This window comes from Rhea pennata, chromosome 7, assembly GCF_028389875.1.
Source record: "Rhea pennata isolate bPtePen1 chromosome 7, bPtePen1.pri, whole genome shotgun sequence".
NCBI lineage: Eukaryota > Metazoa > Chordata > Aves > Rheiformes > Rheidae > Rhea > Rhea pennata.
Genome location: NC_084669.1, coordinates 7,936,763 through 7,960,612, shown reverse-complemented (window position 1 = coordinate 7,960,612; position 23,850 = coordinate 7,936,763). Strand labels below are relative to the sequence as shown.

The 23,850-nt window shown below is 37.0% G+C and overlaps 1 protein-coding gene across 1 annotated transcript in view; it reads right to left on the bottom strand.

Moving 5' to 3' along the window:
- Positions 1 to 23,850, bottom strand: part of SHTN1 (shootin 1) — a 66,006-nt gene that overhangs the window by 16,654 nt on the left and 25,502 nt on the right. Inside the window, 10 exon segments of the mRNA XM_062580089.1 lie at positions 450 to 452; positions 736 to 818; positions 2,695 to 2,720; positions 2,722 to 2,801; positions 4,165 to 4,318; positions 5,669 to 5,815; positions 15,132 to 15,226; positions 18,880 to 18,961; positions 19,970 to 20,067; positions 23,485 to 23,653. Of these exon segments, the coding sequence (XP_062436073.1) occupies positions 450 to 452; positions 736 to 818; positions 2,695 to 2,720; positions 2,722 to 2,801; positions 4,165 to 4,318; positions 5,669 to 5,815; positions 15,132 to 15,226; positions 18,880 to 18,961; positions 19,970 to 20,067; positions 23,485 to 23,653 (937 nt within the window).

Here is a 23,850-nt window from a genome sequence, read left to right as displayed (position 1 = left end):
TTGATAGGCACAGAGTGAGCTTCTCAACACTGCTATAGTACAATAGCTACAGACAGTACCAAACTCCTGCGGTACAACTCAAAAAGCTCCATCAATTCACCGTAACAGTATGGTGCCATCCACCCTGCTCCTCCTCGATTCATCTCACCCAGTACATCTCTGTTGTCAGGTGACTGCTCAACTTGTCAGGTACTTCTGTGAGCCTAAATAAATATGAACCACCACACCCCCCAAAGTGGGGGAAAGAGGATACATTTTTCTGCCAGATTTGCGATGGAAATCAGCTCAGCTGTGTATCTGATAAGCATTAGAGCAACAGGAAGGAAGATCAGAACTTATTTTCAGCTACGACAAGTAGAGGGTCTGCTCTAATGTTTTTAGATCTGCAGCCTCAAATATTGTTCATACTAAAATAAACATTCAGAAAAATTAAATTGGCTGCTGATCACCAGCTTAGTTGTGGGGGCACCAATGGCAAAAGACACTATGCAAACTTTTGGGGGGTCTGGAGGAAATTTGTAATACCAAATCTACAAAGATATCACTTGCTATCTCAGAGTACATATACCTAGGCTGTAGTCATATTTCTGGACTGTAGGGTAGATGAATACACTGAGGACATAGATGGTGGTCCCACTTCACGCATGAGTATCTATACCTGCAGTTCATTTTCACTAGGAGCACTGCAGTACCTAGAAAATAATCTACATAACATTGAAAGAATATGAGTCATACCTGAATCCTGCTGAGGAGGTTTCTCCTTCTTGCTCACACTGGTGTTGGAGTGAGATCTCTTACGAATCATCGACATGAGAGACCTTTCAGGAAAAGGAAACTGCAGACTGTCATTCTGTCCTTTATTACACACTGTTAGAATGAATTCTGAACATGACACACAAACAGATTGCTTACTACCTGATTAAACAGGTACTTACAAAAGGTTCATTTAACAATTTGTAAATGCAGATGTATGTTGTGAATTATTCCCCATAATGTCTCCCCTCAAAATACACCAGATTTTTTATTTCTTTTTAACGGAGGTTAAACACAAACCAAAACACTTCAACTTTGAATTAGAAGATAGTACCTCATTGTGATGCATGATAAATCAAAGCTGCCCTGGCATAATAAAAGGAAGGAAGAGTTACTGATATTAAAGTAAAATATTATTCTTCAAAGGACACTTAAATATGTTAATCAGTATCTCCTCACCAACTCCAAGACTTCTGTTTGTAATCTTCTTAGCATCAAATAGTTATCATTAAGTATAATCAAAACATCAAAGTCCAGCCAAGGAAATGATTCATTTTAAAGCCCATGTATAAGTACTAACACATATCTAATGTGTCAGCTGGGCATTCTTTTCTGAGTATTGATCATTACAGAGAAGGACAGTGACCTCACTGAGATAAGGGGTCATAACCCAACAGCAGAAAAAAAAAGCAGCATTCAATACCTAGCTTTTAAAACAACCTTTATACACACACGAACCTCACGATGTTTGAAAAATTACTCTAGTTTAGCAAGGCTTAAAGTGTGTCATCTTTTCTGATTAATAAAGGACTCAAACTTAAAAATGCAAAACCCCACAATTTAATTCATACTACACAGCAGTGAGAAAGGAACAGATAAGCCAGAAGAGTTAATGGAGGTAAAAGGAGCAAACGAGCAAAAACTGTTGTTCAGAAAACATTTTGATTTGAATTTTTAAAACAGAACAAGATGCACAAAGGCATGAATTCTCCCTAACAATCACCAGCATTTCTATATTTAATTCAGTAGTTAACAAGACTCTTGAGTGTAATTTCTAATACAGCAAGTTAGAAAGTATCAGTCTTTTTTTTTTCTTCTTCTTTAAAAAAAGAGGAGGATGTTCAAAAACAAGTGTTTACGCAAGACTGGGAGAGCTCCTGGATCTTCAACACTTCTGGAAAAATAATTTTCCAAAACAAATTGTAACTGTCATGACAGAAAAGGGGATGTGAACTTCTTGTCTTTCTAGTCCAGCAGTGCACTGGAGTAGGTATTTTATTTCAAGTATCTAAGCAGTCCCAACATGAAGATTAACTGAGTTCCTAAAATTACCTAAGCACAATTTAGGGCTCCACTAATTTGGCTCTAATGAAAGTTATATCACATTGGTCTTTTAAGCTGCTTTTGAAAAACTTGGTCTTGATTTTGGTCATTTCACCAAAACTGCCCAGTAACAGGGTCTTTTCTTTATAAGTTATGAAAGCAAATGTGGGAACTCAATGGAGTCAGCATTTTCATCACCAGTATCTGACAGGAAAGGACACACAGTAATCCAACATATCCTTTCCTTCAAAGGGGTATTCTTAGCAGCAGATTCAGATAAGCACTTCTCAAGTTTATAATTACAGCTATCAGGTGAATCAAAAAAAAAAAAAAATCTCAAATTTAGAGGAGACAGGTATCCCTCCTCCCAAAGTCACAGTCTAGACAATTCATTAGGCTTGGGAAGGGAGACACTGTTCGAAATTGGTCAGGCTGTGGGTTTGTTACCCACTGGGGCAGAAAGTGTCCTGTTGGTAAAAAGAAAGGAATGAAGCCCAAGATAGGTAGAGAAAACCTTTTTTCTTTAAAGACATTTTTCCTGCTTGAATGGAAGCTCATGCAATGCATTCTGCTTCAGCAAAGAACATCAATGCTGCGACTCTTGATTTAAGCACATACCGTATCGGGTTAGGAGGAGGGGGGGGGAGGGAGAGGAGGAGGTGGTGGCGGTGGAGGTGGTGGTGCAGGATTTTCTGACTGGTGTACTCGTTTTTGAAGTTCATCAACTGTGAAAGAAAATAAAATAAACCAGAGTGAGTTCTCTGCCTCCCACATCTGCTGCTAAAGCTCTAAGAAATATTCTGCTGGTTTAAGCAAAAAAAAAAAAAAAAAAAAAAAAAAAAATGCTACTAACTAACTGGAAAACAGACAAGATTAATCCACTTAATTACTAGGAACTCCTACTTTTCAACAACATTCTTCACAAAGAACAGTGTTCTAAATGCACAGGATTCCTATTAGACTAGCTACCAATAACCGTGTTACTTTTGGAATTAAAATCACATGTTTCTTCATATTGAATTCTTCATATAAAATGATAGTGCAGGAAAAAAAATGCATCATGTTCACCTTAAAATCTATTTGAGTTTGCATTTTAGAATGAACTAAACAAAGATGAGGACATAAACCATTGCAGTTTCTAGCCCTATACTTGCATCTTGCTGATGGGCTTTAGTGTTTTTTCACTCCTAACAAAAAAGCCAAAAAGAGAAAGGATTTTTTTCCCTGTTATGTCCAATTCCTGTCTAAACAAATGTGGAAACTACTTACTTTTCTGCACTTGGAATGTCAAATGCAATTAACTGGGGAAGGGTAGAAACAGAGGAAAAATGTCTTAAATTTCTTCTGGTAACAAAAACTTTTAGCAATTTCTTGTGAATTCAGCAGGAATTCAGTCAGAAGTACAAAATATGATTTCCAAAGTGGATATGGTTCTTCAGGTCTTGTGATGATAGAATCATATATTAAATTCTATTTCAAATTACAGTTTAAAATTTATTTAAACTTAACATTTGCATTTAAAGCAAACGAAAAAAATAGTTAAACTCAATATAATTTTTACATTGATAAATTAATTTTAAAGGGCAAACAAGTACTAAGTACTTGGATAGCTTGATAATCTTGGCACATTTTTGTACAGTTCACGCAATGGAGACTCCATAATCTGATAAACCATCCTTCATCTTTGCAGAAGAATGACTACAGTTATCTAATTTTATTTGTTTTTAAAACTAGGAAAAGGGGTACATTTAAACTAGTACATTCGCACTGAATAGGAAGTACTCTTTCTTTCACATAGAAACACACACACACACATATATACATACGCACTCACATGTAAGACTCAGTGCAATTTAACAACACTTTATATCTTACAGAAATTTTAAAAGGTTCTTTCAAATACATTCTGGACATAGTATGCTGTGGCTGAAGACAGCTACTGAACCTAGTCTTGTTAAGTACAGGTTTGGATCTCAGCTATACAACAGCTATTGCTTTTGGGGTGTCAAATATAACTTGTGTAATTCTAGATATGCACCATTCACACCCAAGTGTGCTTCTAAACTGAAATTCATTACATAATTTTACCTGAATGCTTTAGGTCTCTAGCTTTTTCTTCAGAGTTCTGACACTTAAGCTCTAGTTCCTTTTTATCTTCTTCCAAAAGTTCTAGTTGTTGTTTAAGACGACTGATCTCCTTATGTAGTACTTGATTTTCTAGCTGCTCTTCCAATTCTTTGACCTGCAGGTGGCAACCAACAGCATTCATTACAGTAAAAGGTATTTTCTGTCCTTCCCTTTGATGAATAATCTATCAGACATGGCAATTCCTGAAAATATGATGTTAGTATACAGTGATCTATAGTTCCCACAGAGAAGGCAGATTTTTTTTTTTTCAATGAGAGCTAGATAGATCATTTTGAGACATGTCAGATCTTCTACTCTAATCCTACTTCTACCCCCACCCTCCTTGGAAAACAGCCCAAAAGTACCTACACTATAAGATTTTCCCTTTTTCCTTTTATAGAGTTTTTGTTGCCTCATTTGAAGAGGCTCCATTTCAGAATGCTTTTTCATTTGAAGTAGAAGAATATTAATATTCTTCTTCTCTTAATGACAGCTTCCACTGATAGTTTGTTATTTAAACTCTCTTGTCAAAAGTCTCACAGATGTCAATAGGTGAATTAAGGAAAATCAGGTTGAGAGGCAGCATTCAGCTGTCCAGTAGCGATCACTTCCAAACCCCTTTAAATACATAAAATTTGGTCTGGTCTTGAAGAAGCCAAAAACTAGAAGTCTTCTATAAATTGCCACTTTATAGAACTGGCAATTATTCTCCTAAAATATCTATTCAAAAGTATGAGAGATTAAATACAGTCTCAGTGTTGCTGTATTCATGAAAGCACAGAAACTATGTACCTCTTTCTAACATTAATATATTAACAAGATTTACAAGAATAGATCTCACATCTATGAGGAAGCTCATTTTCATGCTCTCAGCGAAGCAATAGATATTTCTCAGAGTTAAAGATTGATCTAATTATCCTATTTCAAAAATTGCATTTGTTTAGATCCTATAACTTTTGATCCTCTCATGCCATTTTGCAGCACTTACTTGGCTTTTCCTTGCTCCAGTATGTCTAGCTCCTCTATATATTTGTTTAGCAAGAGACCAGACTACAAATATAAACTGCCTACATCTTGCCTCTGGTCTTTTTAGTTTATCCTAGAACAACAACCTTTATACTCCTCATGGTCCAAAACACTCTCCTGTCATATCTTCTCCATGTAATGGAACTTCATCTAATGCTTATAATTAAACTTGGGCTTTAGAGGTATCCAAAATAAAATACTTGCTTAAACCAGAAACTTCAGCCTGGAGGTTTTGCACTCACATCTTACCAGTAACCCAGAAGAAGGAGATTGCAATCTTCTCTGAAGCTTAATTTTTAGACTATAAACACTTCTGGGGGGACAAGATCTTTCATAATTCTGAACGTGGCAAATACATTACAATTTGTATCACCCATTAAGTTCAGGAAGACTTCAAAAACTTCTGCATGAGGTAGAATAAAAAGTAATCTTGTTTTACCTTTTGTTGATGCTGAAGTCTCTCTTTTTCTAATGTATGAGTCAGCTTAGCATTCTCATCCAAAGCTTTCAAAAGTTGTTGATCAGGAGCAGAATTTTGCAGAAGCAGCTGACTTTGCCTTTTCATCTTGTTCTGTTCAATAAACATCTGTCAAAACAAAAAATATCCCCAACAATCATTAAAGAAAGATTAATGCCTTCCTAAAAAGGGGGGCAACTGGAAACAAAATGAAGAAATTAACATGGCATGAATATGGGGGGGGGGAGGTGAGAAGGAAGGGGAAAGCAAATTTAAGAGTAAAATTTTACAAGAGCTAAGTGTACACTGAAATGAACCAGGTGTTTGTTGAAAGAAGAACCTGCCACTACACCTAAATTACCTGCACGTTAGCAGCATTCAGAATTTGAATGCATCTCTGCAATTTTGCTTCCTTGAAATGTAAACAATCTGATTCCTATTCTGGGAGCTCTGAAGAAACTGAAAGAGCATAGGGCCGAGGGAAAAAATGTCTACGAAGTCACAATTTCCACTAACACATCTGCACACTGGCACAAATCGCATTATCTGACGGTTATGCAGATATCTGAATGATGGAGTGCATCTGGAAAATGAATTTCAGTCTGTGTTTGTGCAACCAGTGTATGTACTTACCCCGGGGAAAGGCATATTGGTGCAATTTCAGTCTTTTACTTCTAATGTTTGTATTCTTTCCTCTTCCTCAGTTATATTTTTGATATGGGAAGTGGGTAAATTAAAAAAAAAAATCAAATGGTGAAGAGACATGACATTGTTACAAATGATACAAATGTCACATGCATCTCTAGGTTTAACCTAAGAGGTGCAGAAGCCGTCAGCATGTGCAGTTCCTTAGGTGACAGGATCTGCTTAAGTCCATTTAGGAATTTCAAGAAAAAAAAATTGCTTCCTGCCAACAAAACTCCCCAAGGAATTTATTTCCCATATTGATGTGCTTTTCAGGTAAAAGGGTGCCCCCACCAACAGGGGCTTCCACTCTTGAATTCAGCTATCTCCATTTTTAAGGGAGAAACAGGGACTGGGTCAGGTTAAGATTTCAGATGAATGTGCAGAGGTCAGCAAAGCATGCTGGCAGGAAAAAAAAAACAGTCTGAGAACAGAGATATACTCCCTCAGATTGTTAAAACACAGCAAGAGCAAGGTGTTTCAAGAAAGAAATTTTAGAAATATAAAAGCTCCATGAGATCTTTTCAGCTTCCTGTACTATTCATTCTTGGGCCAAAATTACAGATTCTAGTTACTGACACATGGTTCTTTCTGTCCAGTGCCACTGCACTGCTGTGTGGCTTTTTTTTTCCCTAACAACTGGATTTTAAGAAACACCAGCTAATTCAGGTTTGAAGTAAGCATTCTACCCAACACTTTTCATGGACACTTCAAGTGAGTTTTCTTAGAAAGCAACTCTATCTGCATGGACAGAAAGAGAAGCCTGCTGACTGTGCTGAGCTGCTATTCACAATGCAGCCTACATGACTGTGTGCGAAGAAGAGTCAATTGATGTGACCTTAATACTAATAAAATGAATAATCAACACTTCATTGGACGAAGCTGTGTTATAAGGCAGGTAATAAAGAACTGGAAGTATCTGATGAAGAGGAAACAACAAATACAGGCTCTAGTACTGTATTTGTTTCATAACAAATACAAAAAATCTACTATAACACACAGCCCACTGTGTGGTACAGTTGCACAGTAGCACAAAAATGATAACCACTGTGACTGCAGGGAACAGCTACAGTGACTTCTGTGAAACAGTCTGCCTTCCTCCTGTCTGTCCTACACAGTGAAAATGGGGTGATCTGCCTCCTGTTTATTGTAGGAAAAGAGCAGTTACCATGGAGTGCTGCCCATGCTGCAAGCCTTGTGTTTTGAATGGCAAGGAACTCATTGGAAGCAGATGTGGAGCACAGCGCGCCACAGTGGGGTTGCATGTGGATGCGAGGAGACCTCACATGTACTCTCTGCTCATTGTGCTCACTGCATATCCTCCTGTTGCGAGTTGTACAGACGTTACCTAATGTAAATTTGCTACATGGAACAAATCATTCTGAACAACACTAGAATTCTAGACTGGTACTCAAGAAAACCTTGTAGGCTGTTTTCAGCTGAAATGTGCACTTTGCATCAGTTCCCCCATCACAAAATCCACCTACTCAAATCAAATACATTTGCAGTATCTTATACTAGTAAAGCAAAAACTGTTCAAAGGCAGTAAAAGTTCAGAACCAAAGCCAGCCACCCAACCCAAGCTGTGAAGGTTTGCCTTTGTCTTGTAACTCATTTATTTAATATTTTATCTTCTTAAAAAAATAACATTTTTGAGTAACTGTACTTTAGAAAGACCTCTAAATCACTGGTAAAGAACTGCTCAACACAATAAAAGCCTGCTACACTCCTGTCATGTAAGAGAAACAACATTTCTTTAGAAGCCATCTTTGCGTAAACATAGCAGTTTATCTACTGTGAACTTTCAAAGCAAAGTGAAAACTTGGTTTTTGTTTTTGTTTTTTTTGTTTTTTTGTTTTTTTTTTGTTTTTTTCTTTTTTTTTTTGTATTCCAAAAATATAGTTCGAAGTCATAATTTGAGATTTCTTTTCTTCCCTGTGTTTATGTTCAGCCTGAGAGAGCAGAAATCCACTGCTTCCTTTTCCTTCTCTCCATCTGTATCTGGTCCTTTCTGAAAAAGGATATAGTACTAAAACAAATCAAGTAACACGACTTCAGTACATACTTCACCAAATGTGGCAAATCCATATTCACTTTGTTTCATGCTTTACGAGGAGAAAGTTCTCTTGAACTAAATGAAAACCTTTTCATTCTAAAGTTTCCTCGAGATGTCCTGTGCTTTCTAGTAGCTTTATAAATTGCTTTCAGGTCACGGCAAATATGTTTCTGCTTACAATGTGTGTGAAAGTGTCTTCATCGCCACAAAAAACTTTATTGTCTATAACCTAAGTCTGCAATCTGACATATGGGAATCAATTTCTCATAAGGAGTACCGTTCAGTTCAGAAATTTCTTACACTCGTAGTTGAAGTACCATCTTATCCTATACTGTCAGGACAACACTAGACAAGACAGTCATAGCAGATAAAGTAGAGAGAGATAGTGATAAACTGATTGCAAGTTTTTGAGAGGTTGTTCTGTGTGTTTGACATGGAACAAAAAAGGCACTTAGAAATTAATTCTAATTTTAAATTAAAACAATCACTTAATTCTTCAGCAGGGTAGAAACATGGCTGCCTGCACAATCTTGAATATTAATTAAAAAGACTGCTGAAAGGGCAAAATAGCTCCTAACAGGATTATTTGGACTAGGTGGAATTTAACCAATTGATAGATTAGTTCTGACTTTACCACCTGCTAGACAATTATCTGCAGAATATCCCAATCAATGCAAGAAACATAAGCCAATGTTTGAGGAATCTATTGAAACCACAACTGCAAATAAAGGCAGATCACAAAGGAAAATAGTTTGCTTATACCTACAATCTTAATTTTTTAAAAAATCTCCAAGTGCTGTGCACAGCAGCTAAGTATCTTTCCCCCTTGAGTTTACAAATGGAAGCTCTGAAGCGCAGAAAATCTGGGACTTGGCCACGTTCCATCATGGAGATTGCACAAGAACTGAGGGGGGGGTGGTGAAATACTGAAAATAAAAAAGTTTTTCCCTTGACCTCAGTGGGGCCACACCTCATTCTCAGACCCCTGCTCTAACCATTACCCTACAGAGCATTCACTGCAGCTGTTTCTTGTTTACACCAGAGTTGAAAAAGGAATTCTTCCTCATTAAAAAAGTTAGAAAGCAACTCTGTTAGTGTCAAACCCCTGGGAACTCTGATCCCAGAATGATTCAAGTAACATTCAGGCTATAAAGATGCTTTCCAAATAACTCTTCTCAAAATGAGGTCAAAGGAAATGCTTTAAATATCCTCCATACCTTGCTACATTTCCATCTACAAATTGCTTGGGTACTTGCTATGTGTACTAAATTCTTTTTCTTAGTTGAAGTTTGAAGGGTGAATAATATTTCAATACAGAAAAAAACTGTTATAACAAGGTAATTGGCCCCATAAAGCAAAATAAAAAATCACTGTCAAACAGAACTTCACTCTAAATGAAATAACAGGTACATAACACAGTAGAGTCCCACTTCAGAAGTCTCAAATATAAAAGAGAACAGGACTTCAGTCAAGCTATCTTTTGACTCCAATTTCAAATCCATGGCTCCATGGCTCCATCCACTCCACATCCTAGTAAGGAATCAGTAAGTCATCTTTTTGGAGTCTTAACACAATCATTTATATTGGTCATAATTTAGAGGAGATATCTTTTGTTACATGAGTACCCTGAAGACTTATAGTCCTGTGTTCATGTCTGAAATGAATCCGAGGAGATGGGGATCAAGGTACTTGCATCTCCCCAAAAGAACAGGATGTTTGAAGGCTCTGCTGAGATGTAGGAAACAGGATGATCTTGTGTCAGATTAGTGCTTGACAGGGCACTAAGTGACATTACACCATACAAATCCAGAGTACTTCCTGGCTTTAAATTGAGGTGTAGATTTTAGCTCAGTGATTCCTGATCATGGAAAAAAATAAATATACACACTTTAACTTTGTAACTGTGTTTACCTATACTATACTATCAAAAATATCTGAGTTTGAGTTCCACTGCATATAATTATTATAGCAGAAACAGTGGCTAGTGTTTTTTCTAATGCAACTGTAGAGAGAGAAAAAAAAAATCTTATCATTAAAACACAAGAAACTCATCCATAGCTTGGACACTGATGTATAAATACTCTCTCTACACTCAGGCTCAATGCTGCACGTCAAGCAATGACATTAGTCCAGTATGAGTTACAAAACCGTTGTGTTCAACTGGATTCATATGTGTCTAAAGAGCTATTCAGGAAAAAAATTACAACAAATAAATGGGTTCTGTAGCCATGCAGTCCAGCAAGCCTACTTCGGTATACACTCAATTTTAGGCGCAAATGGCATTCCTCTGATCTGAAAATGTTGTCTCTAGTGCTTAAATGCTTCCTTGACTTTTGTTAAGGCCTATCTGAATTTTAAACTAATAAAGGTAGATAGAATGCAGTTTCTTTAATTATTTGGCTAATTGTCAGGTAACTTTTTATAAAGGGAGCATTTTTAAAGAGCTACAAAGTGCAACATTAATAAATTATATGCATCTAAAGGATTTATTCAAAATGAGGGAGCTGGATTAGGTGAGCTACCCTATTTCTCACCCATTACTTGCTTCTCATAAAAGAGGTGTTTGAAGCACATATTTTAGCTGTGAGAAAGACTGAAACTCCATCAACATTGTGGCTTCCTTAAAAAATACAGTATTATTGAATAGCCTGTACAAGAGGGTTTGTCAAGAATCTCTATTGTTACTTGCTTGTTCATCTCCTGCAATCAAGCTCTTTGGTTTTGCCATAGTAGAAATACACAGGCATTACAGAATGTATTATTCTATGGTCTTACAGTATTTAGATGTCATCTGATATATTCAGAAATAGATCATATCCCATATGAAAGAAGGAAACTTCTTCACTTTTTTCCCCAATAGACTAAGTGTTTGGGGAGAAAAAAAATTAATAGGTATTTTCCTAAAGTACACAGATGTTACCACTTCACAAGTCTGTTCTTGGAAGAAAGCTTGATGAAACAGATTAGCCTTGTGTCATGCTTCAGAAGTGGTAACATTCAAGCTTAAGAGAACTTAAGTACTAACCACTCATCATGTTTCCTTAATTATTATTTGCAGTACAGTCAGATGGACCGCAAATTAATTAGCTTCAGATACCAGTTTCTGCTGAAACATCCTCAGCAACGAACAGAGGATATATAGTACTTTTACATACAGAACTACTCCATGAGTGCTTGCTGGATTTGCAGTATCCGCTCACAGATGTAGCATGCTAACTCTTCATGAATTAACTCAAAAGGTCACAAATACATTTAATGAGGAGTTCTTTGGGAACTCGTAATCTAACACAACTCACTGAGACAACCAAATCTATTGCACAAAAATCTCATGTGTACTGCAGACATCTGTAAGAATGAGAATGTAATTCTCCCTAGGTGTTACAAAATGATGGCCACCTTCTATCTTTCAACACTGGAAGATTCAGTCCTGAATTAAATATAATATGTCAACTAAGCACTGGCATAGGGTCTCATAAGGAATAGAGGCATTTTGTAGTAAGTTAGTTAAATGTAAACATGTTATTGTGAAATAACTATTAAAAAAACCATACACATCAATACAATATGCTTTTGAATGCATCTATAAATATTGGAAATTAGAGGGAAAGACAACAAAAAGATGGACAATGCACATTACCAATTCACTTTGCTTCAGGGTTCCCTTAAATGTAGTCATTCTGTCTGTCAAACTGCAAGCTATTTTACAGATATATAAACACTTGGGATGCCTCTCACTTTTTCCAAGTTGTGTTTTGAAAAAAGCCTATGCTATTCTCAAAAGCAAGAGGAACCCTAATAAATCTGCCCAGCAGTTTGACATTTCTGTTCACCTGAAACAGCAGCAGGGAAAAGAAAATAGCAGCCCAACACCATCTTTGAGAGCACACTTCCTATTCTCAGTGAGGTTTCCAAAGTAACTTTAGGTGCAGGGGTTGTCTTCATGCCAGCACATACAACAGTAATAAACAGTTCACCTTACAAAATACTGTTGCATGGCAGGATATATGCTTAATAAACCATTTATGCTAGATTATTTTTAATAAACTCCTGCGATTTTCACATTGCTAAAACTTTCAATATGTATTTCTCCCTATGTTCTACCTCTTTTGGTATTGTATTTTACTCATCTTTGTGGAAGAGTGCTTTTCAGGGTTAGCCTCTATATTATTGCAATGGCCTTCTCTACCTTCCTTTGTTTTCTTATAAATTGCTCCACAAAGAACTGAGAGAACTTAAAAGTGTCTCTTAAAACATGATACTAGTTAAGCTTGCCAAGATTCCTGTGTTAACAACTCTGTTTTATTCACGTCAAGTACAGATTTTTCCATGCCCCTGCCCCTTACTCACTATTTAACTCTTTTATGCAGATTCCTGTACTTTTCACAATAGATTGTGACTCACATCAAATCCTTTCTTTCTCCTTCCTCCTCTCCACACCACAGCTGACAATATTTACTCAGTTGCTTTAGAATCTCTAAGGAGCAGGAATTCCAATGTTTCAAGTTAGATCATTTTTGATTAATCAAATATATATTATGGTGATGCCAGTAGCATGATTATAATTAAAGCCGTGTTGATTTTTTTTTAAATCAAAAGCACTGATTTTCAAGTGTTCACTCACACTTACATGTACCTGCTCCCTTCCTCTCCCTCACTCCTTGTCTCTTCTCTCTCTCCATCTGTGTTCACTTATACACATGTGCTCACCCTCCCATTATCTCTCACACCTGCACTCCCGCTTGCTCACATTCTGCAGCAAATTCTCATCTCTTATCAAAAGCAGAGGATGTGAAGAGCATCACTTTTGAAACGCAGCCTGTGCCAGCCATTCCTGTGATCTCCCACTGAAGCTGCAGTGAAACTGCAAGAAGGGAACCTAAAAAAATGACGCCGCACTATGGATAAAGGGGTTAATCTGAATATGTAGGCCAACTTCCCAAGTTACGGGAAGCTTCATATACCTGGACCCCTTAAAAAACAGTGTCCACCACCAAACAGACCTCTCCATAGACAATGAGTCCTTATTTCAGTGAGTTAAGACATTTATCTAGGATATTTTAAATGACACAAAAATATAAAAATATAATACAAAAGCAAAATAAAAAAAACCCAAAATATGCTATTCTAAAGCCTCTGACTTGGCACTGCAATCGCATGCATATTACTCAAAGCCTATTTCCTTTCCCAAGGTGCTCAAAACAAGCTAATCACAAAGCATGAAACACATGGTATTGCCCTTTACTCAAGGTTGTTCCTTCTCCACATCGCACAGCTCATCACAGTAACCGGTGGAGCTTCTGAAAAAACTAAAAATCCAGCAGAATGTTGTTTTTTAAAGAAACATTTTAAAGGAACAGAGAAACATACGGCCAATGAAAGAAAAAACAGAATGTCACAGAATACTGACAAAAGCAGCAGAAAATCTTAGCACATCTTTGGCATAATCCAAAAAGCTCCTATAAGAACACCCTAGAATCCACAGTTCTCAAATCACGGCCTCAGCCTTGCAACAGGATCTGTGCAAGGGGACTCCCTTGCTCACACAGAACCTCATATGAGCATAAAGCTTTGCTGCCATGGGTACAGTTGTGAGCTTGAGCCTGTGTGCCTTATGCCTCAGATCACTAACAGGAAAGAGTAGCAAAAGGTAGAAGAGAGAAAGAGAACCTCTCTGCGTTCAGCTGCACCTGGCTAGTACCCTTGACAGCTGTGGTACGAACCTTTGTACATGGCACATTCAACCCCAATTTTGCCCCCTCCCCCCCGTGACTTCTTCACCTTTAACTTCCACATCTTTGAGGTTGTTTACAGTTTATCTGAGATCCACAAAAATTTGTTGCATCTAAAATGCCGCTACATGATTCTGTTCATATCCAAAGCATCAAAAATACCCAGTCCAAAACATAAGAGTAACAGCATACAGTAAGCATATTCACTTTTTTCTATACAGTTTCAAAATGAAATTGATTTACAATCACTAACTGAGTGCAGTTAGATGTACAGGAGTTATCACAGGAGTTATCACAGAGCTTTTTTTTTTTTTTTTTTTTTTTTTTTTAAAAAAAAGGAGAAACAGCAGCAAAGACAAAAAGCAGATGAACTCTCTACTTGGACAAAACTGATTTCCTGAAGGCTAAATGTGTCTTTGCTGTGGACAATCCACTTCACAGCAGACTTCAGATGTTTCCCTTATTTACCTATTTATTGGGATTTGATATCTCTTCTAGCATATAGAAGCATTTTTTCAGCTTGAATTCTCCCTATAGATGTGCCTTTGGAGAAAGGCACATGTTAAACAGCAGGTAAATCTGCATAAACCGAAATACCAGATTTTGAAATTTTTTTTCTGCTAGTTCACACATATTTCAGGAAAAAACACAGCTCTAAGTTATATCATTAAAAAGGCAGACAATCCTTCCAAAATTCAGCTGCTATATATACTCCATTCAAATATTACAGATGTCTAAGCCCTTTCTAAAGGTAAAGCCTCACTTGAAAAAAAAGAAAGAGTACACTATAAATGCTGTCAAAATAGTAAACTAATTTTCCAGATGAAGTACAGATGTTAAACACTGCACAGAAATTCAGAGACATATTTTGTATGAGAATTAGGAATTGAAACCTAATTATCTAGGCTAGTAGATTTTTCCTCCCCAGTTGCAACGTTTTCATTTTATGAGATGACTGGCTTCTTGAACAACTCACCTCCTGTGCAAATGACTCTGCTTTCTTCCGCAGATTCTTTTCCAGTTCAAAATTTACATGAAGTTCTTCATATTCCTCTACTGCCAGCACAGACACTGTTTATAAGAATGAAACAAAACCAGAAATAAAAAGAGGAATGGATAACAACCCATCAAAACAAGAATAAAGTACTACTGGATTTATCCAGACAGGCTGCTGTTCTCCAGTACTGTGAATCCTTGCAATGAAGGTGTAACTTAATTTTACTTTTCCACATACAGTCCACATTGTAGTATTTGTCATGTTTTGTTCTAAAACTCCTCAATATTTATACAAACAATTACTGGTCTTCTAAATACATTAATACTCCTCCTGCCCTGTACTGCTGGGCAATGTTACTGCAGAATGTTGACTGGTGAATTCCACACCAAAAATGGCTGTACCTCAGAAATAGATGTTTCGACCAGATCATCACATGTATTGATTTTATACCTGTGTGTACACAGGTAACAATCTCATGCATACCTACACAAACAGGCATTGTAACATTAGAAAAAAATATTCTGGTATATTTGTTTTCTTACAATAGCATATGATTTTTACTGTTCTTTTTTTCTGAAGTACTACGCAACTTGCTTGCACTCTGCATTTTTACTTTGTGTCTGTAAACAATGAATTGGAAACATCTGATGGTTTTTAGTTCAATAAGTATTTCTATCCACTCATCTTAGCTTTACTTTGGCATTCAGTATAATAACACAAAGTTAGAACAATTCCACACACTCGTCATTTTTCCCTTATAATTACAAAGGAAGTATAAACTTCCAGATATATTACCATCTCTGTTTCCATCCTTTCTTGCTCTTTTTCCCCACACCTCTTACCTAACAGTACAGCATCACTGCCAGTTAGAAGATTTTAATGCTGAAACACTAAGGAACTAACAAATCATTATTAGTTGTCTGAACTGGAGTCCCCATAGCACCAAATGCTACCAAAAAAAAAAAAAATAGAAGTTACGATTCTTAATCGTGAAATGCTTTCCTTCCCTTACCTATGTTAGGGGGAAGACAAAATAAAAATTAATTTCTCCTCACCAAGTTCCTCAGTTCTCCTTGGAAGAGCCTCCCCTCCCCCAGTTTAGCAGGGTATTAATTCCACTTAACTGAGAAATCTTGAGTTTCTGTTCTGTTAGACTAGCCTATAAATGATCATCCCTCCATACTGACAAGAAAGTTACATCAAGCCAAGGACCTACTTCTCTCTAAATTGTTCTAGAAAAGCAGTAATTAAAGGTAGAGAGAGCATCTTTTAGTGGAGCCTAGACTCAAAGACTGTGGTAACAAACGCCAGGCAGTCAAGACTATGTTTTGCCTCTCTAAGTACGAGCAATAAAAGACACAAGAGAGCCTTGCTCAACCCAAAGATTTCATGTATTTTGGAGGCATTTGGCCTAAGTAGGGTATAAAGCGTCTCTTTATTTCAGAGATTTAAAGAAGCTTCAAGAAGAAAGCAGTACAATTTTGAGTTGCCCATGTTTAAACTGTGGTCAAACAAGTGAAGTTGAACACAGGTGCCTAATGCTAGCCATGAGGCATGCTTCCCCAAACTATTCTCAACAGATTTCAGTCCAGGACATCAAATATCATGTAAAAATTCTTAACATGTCTCAGTAATCACTTGCACTCTTTTGGTAGGCTTCAGGTCTTACTAACTGAAGATTAGTTTCCAGAGTGATGACACCGGATTTCTAAAACTGTCCTATACAAATCCCTTGCTTCTTTGGAGACCAGTGTAACAGTTAAGTGCAATAAGTGTACTTTAGATAGTGGAAAACACATCCCATTCATCTGACTCCCAAAATGATGTTAACTTTCTTTTTAAAAAACACTCTTAGAAAAAACTTAAAAGATAAGTTCACCAGTTCTGATGGGAATATATTGATTATACAGCTCCAAGACAGCATCACAGAGACACAGAATACAGCAGGTATCTATTCAATATGCAGCAATATACTTTGGTAGCTCACCCGAAACATACAAAACCCCTGGCTTACAGTGCCAGTGCATTAGGACCTATCCTGATATAACCCCTCCTTCCAGAAAGGCAGGTATCAAATGTGAATCAAAGGGTTGCTCTTTTGCTCATGCTGAGGAAAAAACAAACAAACAAACCCCCACACATTTCAGAAACCTTTCAACTGTCACATCATCCCATCAATAGCTTCTTCAAGCTAGTCTATCTAATCAACATGTCATAAGTTTGATGTTTTAAGAGTTTAAGTATTGTCTGCCATAGGTTAAAGCAATTCAGTAATACGCAGGAGGTGAGGAATAAACACTTGGTGAAGGGTTACAGAGTATGCCCTACTGCTCTGCAAATCCCCTCTCAACTATGAGGGGCAGCTGCAGGATTGACAGAAGATAAGAAAGTGGACTGCAAAGGGAAAGAGAGAGGATCGTTTCCCACTAAAAGGCCATATATTTCTTTGTAATCTGAAACTCAGCTGTTTTCTCAAGAACACAAGACTATGCTGACCTAATATACTTTTTCCAAAGAAAAAAGAAGCATTATTGGCGAGTGACTACAGCATGTTTGGAGTCTTTGTTACTTCAAAGGTTGCTCTCTAGGGCTTCGCTGTGTGGCTATTCCCTGCCTATAGCTGGCTATCAGTCTTCCTGTGAGGAAGTGGCAGCCTTGCCAGTTCCCTGCACTGCCTGATCACCGTTTCAGAACTCCTGGGAGTTTTATTTTTCCTCCCTTTGTGAGCAGGTGGAAGACAACTGTAGAGGAACACCTTGAAGATAAATCAGAATAGCATTAGGCACGGTGAATATGGCTAAAGTCTTCCAGGATATATTGTTAAGGTGCTGTTGAACAACTAACTGAATGACTTTGGAAGGCAGAACAAATAAAGCATCAAAAAAAAAATGCATTGAAGGACAGTCCCATTCTCTTCTACTTCAGGAAAATATGAAACAGCCACGGAGACATTTAATCAACAAGCTTTAATTTTACAGGGCTAAACAAACAATAGAAAAGGGGAAGGTAATCCAAGCAACTAAAATCTTCCCCACCCCAAAATGGCCCTCCCCACCCCAGCAACTTATTTTGAGTCAACTATTTCTCATTTGGAAACACTATCCTTGATTAAGAAAAAGCTTTTCCTTAAGAAAAAGCTTTCCTTTCCTGAGCCCTATTTCTCCATAGACTTTCTCCTGTGCCTGTCTGTTTTATCTTTCTTCTCTTCCCACTTGGCTGGGTCCCTACTTTCATTCCATAGCTTGGAAATCCCATTGACCTCATTCTCAGCAGCCTTGTCCTGTTTCCTTCCATATGTGCTCCCACATACTCCCAAGACCTTAGATATTCAAAACTATTAGCTGTATCCCAACTAAAATATAACAATTTAAGAAAGTAACAGGAGATTTGAGTTCAAACTCCATCTCTGTCAAGGACTCTCCTCCTGCTTTAGTCTGCCATTTCTGCTCCAGCAAAAAAAAAAAAAAAAAAAGAAAAGAAAAAGAAAGAAAATCCCAATTATCCAATTATCCTTCTACTTTCATTATCACATTTTCTAAAGGTATAGATAGTCTAGAATGGCTTGTGTATTTGTGCAGTGCCCACAGTAATGAGGCCTGAGTGCTAGATCAGGCCTACCATCACTGTTTTGTAATGCATTCATAAAAGCTCTAAAGATTGCCTGTAAAGGACATAGCAAACTCTGAGAGAGGGTAGGAGGGAGATGAAACCTGTTGAGAAAACATACCTCTGTTACATTTTTCCAAAAGTTTTTGTTGCTTATTAACTTCCATTGTCAAAACGGCATTTTCTTCTTTCACCTTATTCACCTAGACAAGTATAAAGAACAGATCAAAAAGAATATTTTTAATTGGTGGCATATGATGTATGGTATATTAAATAATGCATGCAGTATCTGCTTTCAGAAATTCAGTGTTTTAGGATCACCTTGATAGCAGAGTTTACAGTGGGATGTAAAGAAGTTTTACCCCAAATTACGGGCCCCACTTCAGATAGTATTAAAAGGTTATGAATCAGTGCTTCACATGGCCCATTCTCATGGCACATACTAGTTGCAGCTGCAAATATATCTAGTTGCAGCTGCAAATATAAAGTGTTTGGAATCTTTCAAGATCAGGCACCATAGTACCTGGTTAAAAAGTTACTGGATGGTCCTTGACTGTTAGTCAGGCTGTTGAGCTTTTTATTTATTTTTTTCTCCTTTCCTGAGCTCTGTTTATTGTCCAAGAGCTCTCAGCTGTGTCTTTCTGAATGTAAATGTTGCATAGACAGGAAGAGCCACTCTAAGTCCTGATTTGCATCAGTACTTGGCTGATCCAGTTTTCAAGCAGAAATGAAACTGCTGGCTCAAAAAAGCCAATTTGCTGGTCTAATTACCATGACAAGGCCTTGCCAATGGCTAAAATCAGGGATATGGTCAATGAAGTAGCACCAGTAATTAAACCAGGCATTTTCCAAAGTATTTCTTAAACCGCCACAGGCTTAGGGAAAAAAAAAAACAAACAAACAACAAACAAACAAACAAAAACCAAAACCAGACTGTGGTGGCCAAAGGGACGTCAGGAAGGGGAGATAAATATAAAAAATATGCGCACTAAAACAGATCAGGAAGAGGAATGTATTAGGGACAGCAACAGATTGGACTCAGACTTAGAAGGTCCCTTCTAGGTGTATGCCCAACACATGGACAAGCTGGAAAGACTTCCGATTAGATAGTATTCAATTAACTTCACAGCTGAGTATTTTTAGCAAAATTAGATACAAAAAGTACTGACTACACACTAACGTGGTCTCGCCTTCCATGGTACAATACATACTTCTTCAATTACTTCTACAAGTTTGCACCTCAGGTTTTCCAGTTCAATGGCTAAGGTCTTCTTTTCCTCATGAACAGATACAATTTGATCTTGCAGCTCTACATTTTGAGGAAGGAAACGACATTTGTATTTTATTCTCAGAGTAACAAAAGAAATACCATAATCATGCAAGTACAACTGAGTATAAAACACCTAAACTGCAGACAAAGTATCAAGGTACATCCTCAATAATTTAGGAACATAGATGTCAAGTAACAGGTCTATAATTGGGCTACAGTTTCAGATTTACTTTACTGAGGTAAGCTTCCTTGTCCAGGAATGCTGTCTTTATTTGCATTATGAATGATTCATTTCCTGCTATAATAGGGTCAATGCTGCCACCACAGAGCATCCTCAGTCTTAGTCAGGAGATAGTCACATCACAGACTCCAGTAGTGAGGCAGCAGAAAGCAGTTTTTAATAGGCATCCTTTAACACAAATTAATGCACTTCAATTCTTTTTGGATCATGAGTTCTTGTCACAAGGGAAATAAACAAAACAACAGGCAGTTAATACTTCAAAGGTTTTTACTGAAGAAATTGTCCTGAACAGTTGCCAATTTATAGTCTTTGTAATAGTATGTTAACAGAGTCAGAATATAACCTCTACCGATGGAAGAGCTAATGCTTGTAATTTTCCCCTCAAAATTTTTATTCCTTGATTATCAAAATATGAAATTAAATTAAATTCATGAAGGAATAAAACATTTAGTTATAATTCACTTCTTAACAGGAGATCAGCTTGCATATATATCAAGGTTTAGGTTAACATAAAAACACCACGAAAATATAAATTTATTGATATATATTAATTTTTATTTAAATGTTTTCATTCCCTACCTGCTTCCAGAGTTTCATATTACTGCTGTTTTTTGAATACCAACTATAAGTTAAGAAAATTGTTCCTAATCGGTTACAGAGAATGACAACATACAGGATGCCATTTTGTTTCATCTGAAATCTTCAGCAACATTGACTTTTGCCTTTCTCTCTCCTCCTCCCCTATTCAAGAGCATCAGATTTATTTTCTTCAAGATTAATGCCACATACATTGTAAACTAAAAGAGAAAGACTTATTTTCCAAGATGACTAATGGTCTCTAAGTCTTCTGTTCTATGCATGTGTGTTTTCTTGTGGAGTTAATGGAAAAAAATCTCTCACTGAAATTTATGGGACCTCATTTAAGGCAGGTCTTACAGTACATATATAGAATTCACATGCAGAGAATGAAGCATAGCCATGTACCTAAATCTTCACAACTGTCTACAAGAATTGTTTCTTTTAAGATATAGGTTACACACTGAAGTGCTGAACAAGCACAATTGAGTTTTCAGTTGTTACGTCCAAAAGGATAGCAAAAAATAAATAAAAGAAACAAAAATACAACCCCAAAAATCAATATATGAATTTAAGTTATGGCTCTGAGACTACTCTACACTTACATTAGAAACTGGAACTCTCTTATCACCTTTCCCTGCTGTGATAAGATCTCTTTCTCCTTTTTCGCTATCTGGACAAAGCTTTATCACTTTAATAAATGAAACAGTGTTAAACAGCCTCAGAATGCACTACTTCATTCATATATCCTTCCATAGAGGTGGTGAAAAGGAAAAAAAAAATCTTTGGAAGAAACATCCAATATTTGGCTGAATGGTGGGAAGATTAAAAAGAGGTTTGCGATACCCACCACAAAACACAACTCATGGAAGCATAGGCCTACACAGAGGAGTAGGTTTCATGTTAGGCAACTCCACAAATCCTCTTTTGTTACATATGATCTTTCATTTAGCAAGCAATCCCTGACATACTCTCAGATTCTTACCTGAAGATAAATGGCATGCAGCTTAGCTGAGGCTTGGGACAGAGCCTCCATAACGACTTTGCAACCAACTGTCAACCCTACATGCACACACTTCCTCCAGGTAAATGGACATCAGAACTTCTCCTCCTACAGCAAATGGGATGCCAATGCTTTTCAAATAGCACACTATCTGTGCAACAGTCATTGGTAAATGTAAGGTTATTAACAATAAAGCCAGATGGAGGAGTAGAATCAAAGAGCTCTAATTTCTTTACAACTTATTTTTTTTTTGTTCTCCAACGAATTCCTCAGCAGGACAAAAACCTACACATCAGGGCTTTCTTGAAATCTTTCTCTCCTTTGTTCCTCCTGTCCTCCTAAATATGTTTTCCTCTGATCTTCAGACAGAATCTTTGCCTCCTCTAACAGTATCTTTGACATTTTTCTCCAACAGAAGACAGGAGAAACTCCAGGATTTTATTTCCTATTCAGATAGGTTGCATAGCGTGGATCACACCATTCTCCTGCATCTCTTCTCCTATACCTATACAATGGAAAGCTGTTTATTATAGAAGGCTGTGGTAGTATTGTCTAAGTTTTTATTATTATTATTATTTAAAAACACTCACGCTTTTTTCTTGGTGATATTTTGTACCACTTCGAGACCACAACATTCAAGCAGACAACAATTAACAATGTCAGGTTTACAGTTTAAGCCAAGGTTGCCCAGAGAGGTTGTGGAGTCTCCTTCTCTGGAGATATTCAAAACCTGCCTGGACGCAACCCTGTCTAACATGCTCTAGGTGACCCTGCTTGAGCAGGGAGGTTGGACCAGATGATCTCCAGAGGTCCCTTCCAACCTTACCAAGTCTGTGATTCTGTATTAGTATATTAATAGTTGCAATTGCAACTATTAATAATCAGAAAACCACTGAAAATTCTTCTAAAAAACTGAACCACTATGTGCTCCATGTCTTAAAATGATGAACACAGACATTCCCCTTTGTTGGATGTTACAATACAGTAATATATACGGATAGGATCATTACAACTTCACAGATTTAGACTAGAAGGAAGAGTAGTTTTGTATTATTGAAACATAAATTGCCTTTTAAAGGGGTACTAGAAATTTCTTAATAAAGTATAGATTTCTGATATCAATGTAATTCCATGTTCCAAAGTTTTGCTGTTTTCCCTAGTACCACAGTCAGTTCTTAATTTGCTTGTTTGGTAATAATTCTGGAATCTGAATGAAGCTTGTGTATACAAAAGTACACAGTGGAAATATAAATGGATATAAATGGAGAGTCCTGTTTTACAAGGCTTTGAAAAAAATGTCATACAAACAGCAGCTGAAGCAATACCAAGGTGACCTTGTCATTCTGCTTAACTACAGATGAACTTTTACTGTGTTAAGGATCTAAGGAAATGTTTCTTTTACCAGCTCAGTAACACTGAGCTCTTGGCTGTGTAGATCCCATTTTTCTGTTGCATTGTAACTTACCTTGCACATATATATTATACAATATCATGACAGGCCTGCCATGCCCTTACAGTCTTTCCTGGAAATCCTCTGCTGACCACTGTCAGAGGTATAATACAGAGTATATGGTCCAAATGAATAAGGTCATTCTTTAGACAACTTAAGCCCTGTAGGCTCAGTAACAATTCTCACCTTTTATTTGACGTTGACAATGCACCGAATTGCATGCCCCAGAGCTAGCTTCTGTATCTGTGGATGAATCTTCCTCATCAATGTTAATCTCTTCAGTAATAATTTCTGGGCCCAGTTTTGCCATATAAAGCATACTAATTCTTTTCAAGGTCTTATTTTCTTTGTTGAGCTGAAAGTGCAGAAGTGCAAACAGTAATAAGCTAGTTAGTCTGTCTTTAAGGAGCTGTACAAGAAAAAAAATCAGCTGGATTTTTTCCCCTTGTCATTAAAAGATCAAACAAAGGAGCAAGAGAAAAAAAGGTGACATTAGTTTAAACACTCCATTTTACACTAAAATGGTCTGAAGATGGGAAGCTTGTCCTTTTT